Here is a 9,188-nt window from a genome sequence, read left to right as displayed (position 1 = left end):
TAGAGTGGTGGTGGTTTTGAAGTAACGCATATTCATTGAGGTCCCATATTTTTACTTTTTATCTCTTGATAGACAAGTTGGTGTTCCTCCCTCCGTTTTATCAGCACAATTTGCCACATTTACCATTGGAACTTGCCACATTTACTCTTGTATCTTGAAAATCAAGTCATTATTGACTCCATGCTGCTCGCTTGCCACATTTTACAGACTAAAAATCTTTTATTTATTTATAGGCATTGAATTGTATAAGTAACACATAATGAACAATAAAAAATAAACGTAGATGCGTAAGAAGCTAATTAGAGAAAAAAATCATTTCTAATTCGAAATTTAGGATATACTCGTCTTGAAATGGCAAAAAGAAAGTAAAATGTTCATATAACGGGGACTGACACAGAAAACCGTCACAGTGCTCCTCACCCCCACAGAGATATGTTAATTGACCGTGACCCACGTGGTCACCGCACGGTGATTGGTGAAAGAGCAGCAAACTCACCGTTTCGCAGAATGTGCGCAATGACAATGCTGACCATCGTCCTTCCATTATATAGCCAATACGACACAACATTCCTGAACGACAGGCAGAAAGGACACAACAGTCAATCAAGAATTAAGCAGTGGCAGAACCGTAAAAACAGTACGGGAAACAGCCCGCGGAACAAACGAGGGTTGACATAACAAAAAGCGTGCGTTTCGGTTGATGGAGCACTTAGGGCTGGGATCCAGATCAATCTGCACCGTCGATTTTGGAGGGTCCCACAGGATTTGACACGGTCAGTGAATGTAACCGCAGGAACCGCAGGGATGGCACCGCAGAGAGTGAGATAGTACAGCATTGTAGTGGACGAGGGTATATATAAATGGTTAGTAGTTGTTGGTGGAAAAGGAGTGAGAAAGTAGGAGAGAGAGAGAGTTCCTCCCTCGGTCGTCAGTCTCATCAGTCGTCTCTCTCAGCCGTTTTAGGGTTTCTCAGGTGAGCCGCAATGGCCATTTCCGCCTTTTTTTTATTTTTAGCGAGCCCATTTTCTTCTGGCTTTTCAAAAAAATCGATATTTCATTTCTGGGTCTGTCTCTCTGGGAGTGGGTGGTTGTGGGGGGTGTGAGTTCTCGAGTTTAGCTTCAGGGTCATTTTGGGCATTTCACGCTTCTGAGCTTCAGCCTCTTCGCTGGGTTCTCCCATGGCTGCAATCGAAATTTCTCTCTCTGGGGTTTTGGGAAAATGCTCAAGATTTCTGTTGTTTTTTGGAGGAAGAAGAAAAAAGGGTTTTTTTTTTTAAAAAAAAAATTGTGCAGCTTTTTCTTTCTTTCAGTATTTTTTAACAATGCACTTAGAGTTGTGGGCTCTGCTGATTTCGCATGTTTTTGTAGTTTAATTTTTGTTAGTAATTTGCTTGTTTTTCTTCAGTGTTTTAAAGTCGGGATCTTTTTGTGTGTTGTGGACTGATTTTTTAGGTCGTTTCTGGGTTTTTTTGAGGCCGATCTTTGCATAATTATGGTGTGTTTGAGTTGCAGGGTTGAAGAGTACTCAGTGCTGGGTGTTTCGTGTGCTGTTAGGTAAAATATACAGTAAATGTTTCGATTCTCCGCTTGCATGTCTGTTTCTTTCTGTAATCTAAATGTGCTACAAGTTAACTCACTTCGACCACTCTGCATATTGGTTTTTCTTTTCGATTTGAGAATTTTTGGGTTAGATGTGTGTGTTTTGCTTATGTTATATATATATATATATATTTGTATAGCATTGTATGGGTTTGAGATTCATTGACTTTGTATCATCTGATGCTTGCATGATGGGGTATTTTTAGTTATACTGAGTTTGTTCATTTTTGTTGACAAACCCTTCAAAATCACAGTTATTTTTAGCCTTTTGTTTGTTTCCCTTTTTGTAATTTTTTTGTTTATCTTGCTTAAGAAAACGGTATCTCTTTTTGTATAAAAGTCTTCGGGAGATGCTCTCCGACCGTTTTTTATGTGGGGCGTTGATTTTTGTTTTCTGCACCATTTAAATTATTGCAAAAGCCTTGCATGCGTTTTCAAATGTCCCAAAGTTGAGTGACACATTTTTGTGCTCAATACTTCAGTGTCCTGTCCATTCACAACCATGGAGACTTGAGGCAAGCTGCCTGTATTTTGTGTTGTTAGGGTGTGCATTGCAAAATAGTCAATTTTGTGTCACAACTTCTGCCTTGTAGGTCTATTTATTATTGTCAAAAGTTCTGGAAACAAAAAGGATGATTTGATGTTAGAGCCTTCAGAGTTGGCTTTCCAGAGTTTTAAGTTCTCATATATGGCTTTCCAGAGTTTAAGTTCTCATATGTGTTCTCCTTATACCTTTTTGTTATGAATCAAATTCCTTAGTTTGGTTCTTTGTTCTGTGTGGCTTACTTTAGTTTTTGGGTCCTTCTCACATGTTTTCAAATCTTTCAAGTGGTTTTGATACTAGCGGAGGCTTTTTTGTTTGCATAATTTCAGAGTATGGTGAACTTCTGGTGCCTTTATGATATGTTTTAATCTGTTATGGGTGTTATAGCTTTTACTCCTAAGTGAATGTTCAGTGGTACACTGCAGTTGTTCCATCTCTAAATTTATTAAGCAGTGACATTGGCTATCTTAGCTTATCTGGCCATTCTAATTTTGGTTTCATATTATTTTGTGCCTTAACTGCTAGGAAGATTCATGGGCAGTTGTTAGAGCGAGAACACCATTGTTCTATTCACTGATTTTGGTTATTGTTCCACCTCACAGGAAGCTTAGTACTCTATATTCCGGTTGTAGTCTAAGTGCATTATTAGGAAATCTGGTACCGTTTAGGAGTTCAATTTCTGCCTTAAAATGAAAAGATTTCCTATGTTTCATCTCATTTACGTACTTATGTTATGTTTTAGGATATGGATTCATTTGAGCCAGATGGAAATGGAGTAAATGGAGCAAATGGTGTGAATGGAGAAAATGGTGTGAATGGAACAAATGGGATGAATGGAGCAAATGGGGCAGAAGATGCGTTGCCACCCCCACCCCCAGTTATTCCACCAGATGTTGTTCCTTTGCGTGCGGAAGCAGATAAAATTCCCGAACCTGTTAAGAAGAAACCTGCTCGGGCCCCTATTGCTAGGCGTGGCCAAGGAACCAAGGGAACAAAAATACCTTTGGTCACAAATCACTTCAAAGTGAACGTTACTAATATTGAGGGTTACTTCTTCCATTATAGTGTATGATCCATATGCTTTCTATATTCTTGCAGTTCTTCCATTTTCTTTTATCCCAAGTGTTACACTTGTTCTCATTTTTGTACTGTATGCATAGGTTTCTGTTGCTTATGAAGATGGCCGTCCCCTTGATGGAAAGGGTGCTGGAAGAAGAATAATTGAAAGGGTGCATGAGACCTATCAGTCTGAGTTAGGTGGAAAGGACTTTGCCTATGATGGAGAGAAGAGCCTGTTTACTGTGGGTTCCCTACCACGCAACAAACTTGAATTTGCCGTAGTTTTGGAGGATGTGCCATCAAGCAGGTACCTTGGGAAGGGCTATGGTTTTCTTTCCAATGTGTTAGATCTCCTTTATACTTTCTTATTGTTGGACTGATTTTTATATAGGAACAATGGAACCAGTGAACCTGATGGTCCTGGGAGTCCAAATGAGAGTGACCGAAAGAGATTACGGCGTCCAAATCGCTCCAAAACATTCAATGTGGAGATTAGCTATGCTGCAAAAATTCCCATGAAAGCAATTGGAGATGCTCTGCGTGGGCAAGAATCGGAGAATTCTCAAGAAGCTTTGAGAGTTCTGGATATCATACTAAGACAACATGCATCAAAGCAGTGAGTGAAGTTTTTTCTGACTAGTTTTCTCCCATCTCCTTCCTGCACATAGTTGTGTTTAAGTTAGTTTTTGTCTGGATTGGATTTTATCTAATGAAAATCTGGATTACAACAGAGGATGCCTCCTAGTTCGCCAGTCATTCTTCCATAACGATCCAAAAAATTTTGCGGATGTTGGAGGCGGTGTTCTTGGATGTAGAGGATTCCATTCAAGTTTTAGGACCACCCAGGGTGGCTTGTCTTTGAATATTGGTAACTATATCACTTATTGCTCTGTTATATTTTTTTAAAAATTACTGTATCTTCACCTATTCTGATGTGTACATGTTCAGATGTATCGACTACCATGATTATACAGCCAGGGCCAGTGGTGGACTTTCTAATTGCCAACCAAAATGTTAGAGATCCGTTCCAACTTGACTGGACGAAGGTAACAAACACTTGTTATTATTTATTCTGGCCTGTTAGTATGTTCATTTACTCTCTGATAATCTGTGTTTGTTTCAATGAACAGGCTAAAAGAACACTCAAGAATTTGAGGGTCAAAACAAGTCCATCAAATCTTGAGTACAAGATATCTGGATTGAGCGAGAAACCATGCCGAGAACAAACGTATATATTATGTTCAATGAAATTACTTTTAACTTTTCTACTTGTGCGTTTTTGCATCGTGGTGTAACTACCCTAACTGGGGCCAGTATTGTTTTTGTGTTCTTGTTCTTCACACCCTCAATTTATTGTTCTGGTATGATCCAGTTTTACATTGAGAAACAAACAAGCGAAGGAAGGTGAAGATGCAGAAATAGAAGTCACTGTTTATGATTATTTTGTTAATCATCGTAATATACAACTGCGTTACTCTGCTGATCTACCGTGCCTTAATGTTGGGAAGCCAAAACGTCCTACCTATATCCCCCTTGAGGTAACAGGCTGAGTTTATTGTTCCTTATATTTGTTGTTACAAATATGACGATTTACTTTTATCTGTGATCTGAATGGTTTTATTGACTTTCTTTTCTTTACAGCTTTGTTCTTTGGTGTCCTTACAACGTTACACCAAAGCTCTTTCCACCCTTCAAAGAGCTTCGCTGGTGGAAAAATCAAGGCAAAAGCCACAAGAGAGGATGAGTGTTTTGTCTAATGTAGGTGTCTTCATTAACATTCGCCTCATTGTATTTGCATCCGTGACTCCAAATCTCACGAGTACTATTTCAGGCTCTGAAAATCAACAATTATGATGCTGAACCAATGCTACGCTCATGCGGTGTTTCAATTGGTGGTAACTTTACTCAAGTGGAAGGCCGTGTTCTTCCAGCCCCAAAGGTATTTTCCATATTTACATATATGGCGTAGCCTATACTGTTGTGCTTCAACTGATTGCTTGGGTTTCCTTGACAGCTTAAAGTGGGTAACGGAGATGATTTCTTCCCTCGAAATGGGCGCTGGAATTTCAACAACAAGGTCTTAACCCTCCTCTTCTCTCCTTTACTTTTTACCTTATATTAGTATTCTGATTCAAGGGGTTCACTTATATTGTTGAAATGCAGACACTTGTGAAGCCAACTAAGATAGAAAAGTGGGCTGTTGTCAACTTCTCCGCACGCTGTGATCTAAAAGCCCTTGTCCGCGATCTAATCAAATGTGGTGATATGAAAGGAATTGTAAGTTTTGTAATTACACATTTACTACAGTATGTATTCAGATAACTTCAGTTTTATTCTTTTGTTTTAACTTTCCATTCTTCCCCTTCTGGCAGAAAATCGAGGCTCCATTTGATGTGTTTGAAGAGAATCCCCAGTCTAGGCGTGCCCCACCTTTGGTTAGAGTTGAGAGGATGTTTGAGGATATACAGTCCAAACTTCCTGGACAACCACAGTTTCTTCTCTGTTTGCTGCCGGAGAGGAAAAATTCTGCTTTATATGGTTAGAGTCATTTTATCTTTACTATAATTGATGTGTTAAATCAATTATAATTCTTAATGATTTCTATTGAATCACTAGGTCCATGGAAGCGGAAGAATCTTGCTGAGTATGGTATTGTGACACAGTGCATTGCTCCCACGAGGGTCAATGATCAATACCTTACAAATGTCCTGTTAAAAATCAATGCAAAGGTGGGGTTTTTAATTTTGAACTTTTATTGATATCAAAATGAGTGCATTTTCTGTTGCTGTGATCTCATACTTGGTTTGCCCTCATAAATCCTTGCAGCTTGGTGGTTTAAATTCATTGTTGGCAGTTGAATATTCTCCTTCTATCCCTGTGGTTTCCAAGGCTCCCACTATCATCCTTGGGATGGATGTGTCCCATGGTTCACCTGGGCAGTCTGATGTACCTTCAATTGCCGCGGTAAACTGTTTTCTATGTTTTATATTTTGGATTAAATGTTGTTATTAAAGCTAGTTCAGTTGAACTCTGCACATGTTGTATGATCTTTCATGTTGTATAACTTGTATTCAATGGGGGAATTATAGGTGGTCAGCTCCAGGCAGTGGCCCCTGATATCTCGCTACAGGGCATCTGTTCGAACACAATCCCCCAAGGTGGAGATGATAGACTCGCTGTACAAGCGAGTATCTGACACAGAGGATGATGGCATTATGAGGTACTATGTATCTTGAAGTTATTTTGTTCACTGCACACATTTCTTCAATTATATATTGAAGATTTTTGAAATTTCATTTTCTTTTGAATGTTCAGGTCAGTTTATGTTTCACATTTTGGATTCTTAAATCCTTTCCAAACCACTCAAATGTAAAGTTTCTTCTTAATTTCAGAGAGCTGCTTCTGGACTTCTATACAAGTTCAGGCAAACAGAAACCGGACCAGATTATCATATTCAGGTATTTCTAAATTAGAAACCCTAGAATCAAATGAATTGTAGTATTTTTTACAATTGTTCTTAAAACTATGTGGTTGTAAGAATTGAAACGCTCAGTATCTTATTTGTAGTAGTTTGTTTTTCTAAAACCCATTCAGTGGCCACTCAAATGTATGGGTCATTTACTAATTTTTCTGTACATCTTTAATCACCAAGTTTAATGAGTAATTTTTCAGTTCTGTCGTTTGATTATTCCTGTTTTAAATTTTAAAGGTTATTAGATTCCACGTTGCATTTGTATTCTGACACAATGAGTTTCCCATTACGTCTTTGTGTGTAAGTATACAAGGATTTGAATGGCACAATCCATAGATTGGTCTGAAGCAGGCATATTTTATCCTGCAGTGCTGATATTCCCAATGAAAATATTACGCGTTTCCAGTGCATATCACTGGTTTTACTTGAATGCTTTTTGCTATTTTAAACTCTCTTAAACTTACGTTACTCAATTTACTTGAATTGTCTATTAGAAATATGATGGGCTTTTTCATAGCATGAGTAGATGCTGAGTACTTACATTTTATCCTTTTCTTTGGGCTCCAAGTAGTTTACTTCTGTTTGAGCATTTCATAGTTGATTAATCTCTTTTACTTGTGCTTCAGATACCTTCGTGTTGACTAGTTATGTATTGAATACAGGGATGGGGTTAGCGAGTCTCAATTCAACCAAGTTTTGAACATTGAACTGGATCAAATCATAGAGGTTTTGCGAGCTGACTATTACCTGTCAAATTTGTCCTCTCAACTATGAAAATGATAAATTATCCTTTTTCTTATTCTCAGGCATGCAAGTTCCTGGATGAGGCTTGGTCCCCTAAATTTGTGGTGATTATAGCTCAGAAAAACCACCACACAAAGTTCTTTCAGCCTCAGTCCCCCGATAACGTTCCTCCTGGTACGCTAATGCAGTTGAACAAATTCAACCATTCACACAATTCAGCCCTTTCACAAACATAATTCAACTTAAGTAAACAATTTATTGTTTTTGCAGGAACAATTATAGATAACAGAATTTGTCACCCAAGGAACAATGACTTCTATCTCTGTGCCCAAGCGGGAATGATTGTGAGTATCAATATTATGCTTTGCCCGCTGTAGTATCTTGTTTGTAACTCTGAATCCTATCTAGATTGTGCTACTTTGCATTAGTGTACTGTGGTCTAAGCTCCAAAAACTATGCCTTCAATTTTCAGTACTTTGAGTTTTTCAACATTTTAATAATCCACATGTTTTACATTGTTTCTCATAATTTCAACCCAAATGTTACTAAGTGGATCTCTGGGGGGCACATACGATTCTTCAGGGACCCTGTGAATCATTCCTGTGCAACATCTGATTTGTTTTCTGTGTAATAGTTTACACTTATATTTGACTGGTTTACTCTTGTTTTTCTAAGGGGACCACGAGGCCTACTCACTATCATGTTCTGTTAGACGACGTTGGTTTTTCAGCCGATGATCTGCAGGAACTAGTGCATTCTCTTTCATACGTGTAAGTGGATATCAACGCACTACATTGCTTATGCTTAGGCATTAGTTATAACTAGTGTCCTTAATAATATTTTTTTTTTCTCTCAATTGCAGGTACCAGAGAAGTACCACCGCCATTTCCGTTGGTAAATTTCTTTATTCCATTCCTGCTGGCTCCTCTAGTATGATTCTTTGATTTTGTTAAATTTCTAATAGTGAATCCTAATCCCTTGGTTTAATATTTATCCTTTCAGTTGCCCCCATTTGCTATGCACATTTAGCTGCCACTCAGATGTCACAGTTCATGAAATTTGAAGACGCGTCTGAGACATCTTCAAGCCATGGCGGGCTGACCTCCGCTGGAGCTGTTCCTGTCCCTCAGCTGCCCAGGTTGAAGGAGAATGTGTCCAATTCCATGTTTTTCTGCTGAGGTCCCCGTGAGCCCTGAGCTACTATGATTATCTACGGAAGAACAGCAGTTTGTGTATATACTAGTTTTCGGTGTAGCCTCCCACCATAATAGGAGGTTTGAACAATCGTCGTTGGTAAGCTTGCCTTAGTTTAGTTTCGTAGTGCCCTGCGTTTGACAGCCGTTTTGTATATGATCCCAAGTACGTTGCGTGTGCAGCCTAACTTATGGGACCTTGGATGTTGACTCCCTGTGTAGGCTTAACTTATGGGATTATGTGATGGTTTCTGTTGCCTTTTATGTATGTGGAGACTTGGTTTTATGAGCGGTCTTTTGGAAACCCCACTTCCCTTTGGGGGCATGGTATTTTTCTCCGAGCTGTTTTCGGCATGCTGAGAACAGGCGGTGGATATGAAAGCCCCCGGGGCAATGCTAGATGATATTCACTGTCATTTAAGCGTTGTTCGTGACATGGTCGCTCGTTACTAATTTACTGTTGATATCCAACAACCCACCCGCACACGCGGTTATTATGACTCGGGTGGTCATGCTCAAGGGGTGCGCCGATGTGCATGAGACATGCATGTTCAGCTGCGTTTTAAGCAGCACTCTT

At 39.1% G+C, this 9,188-nt stretch overlaps 1 protein-coding gene across 3 annotated transcripts; it reads left to right on the top strand.

Moving 5' to 3' along the window:
* The first annotated feature begins 809 nt into the window (after positions 1-809).
* On the top strand, positions 810-8,897 carry LOC103448154 (protein argonaute 4). 3 transcript variants are annotated; one of them, XM_008387407.4, is made up of 24 exons: positions 810-973; positions 1,513-1,554; positions 2,886-3,209; positions 3,304-3,509; positions 3,594-3,818; positions 3,934-4,070; positions 4,151-4,248; positions 4,333-4,430; positions 4,575-4,740; positions 4,844-4,960; positions 5,034-5,141; positions 5,217-5,279; positions 5,366-5,479; positions 5,575-5,740; positions 5,819-5,931; positions 6,029-6,166; positions 6,292-6,422; positions 6,595-6,660; positions 7,337-7,400; positions 7,481-7,592; positions 7,689-7,762; positions 8,094-8,188; positions 8,281-8,312; positions 8,421-8,897. In XM_008387407.4, exons 3-24 carry the CDS (start codon positions 2,889-2,891, stop codon positions 8,594-8,596), a joined length of 2,820 nt encoding a protein of 939 aa, XP_008385629.2. In that variant the 5' UTR covers positions 810-973; positions 1,513-1,554; positions 2,886-2,888; the 3' UTR covers positions 8,597-8,897. The 3 variants fall into 3 exon arrangements, with proteins under 3 accessions (XP_008385629.2, XP_008385630.2, XP_070664071.1); XM_070807970.1 differs by having other exon boundaries at positions 891-973; positions 1,453-1,554; XM_008387408.4 differs by lacking the exon at positions 1,513-1,554 and having other exon boundaries at positions 840-973.
* The last annotated feature ends 291 nt before the right edge of the window (positions 8,898-9,188 follow it).

Source organism: Malus domestica, chromosome 11 (genome assembly GCF_042453785.1).
Source record: "Malus domestica chromosome 11, GDT2T_hap1".
Classification (NCBI taxonomy): domain Eukaryota; kingdom Viridiplantae; phylum Streptophyta; class Magnoliopsida; order Rosales; family Rosaceae; genus Malus; species Malus domestica.
The sequence above is the reverse complement of the archived record's forward strand: the minus strand, read 5'-3'. Positions and strand labels throughout refer to the sequence as shown.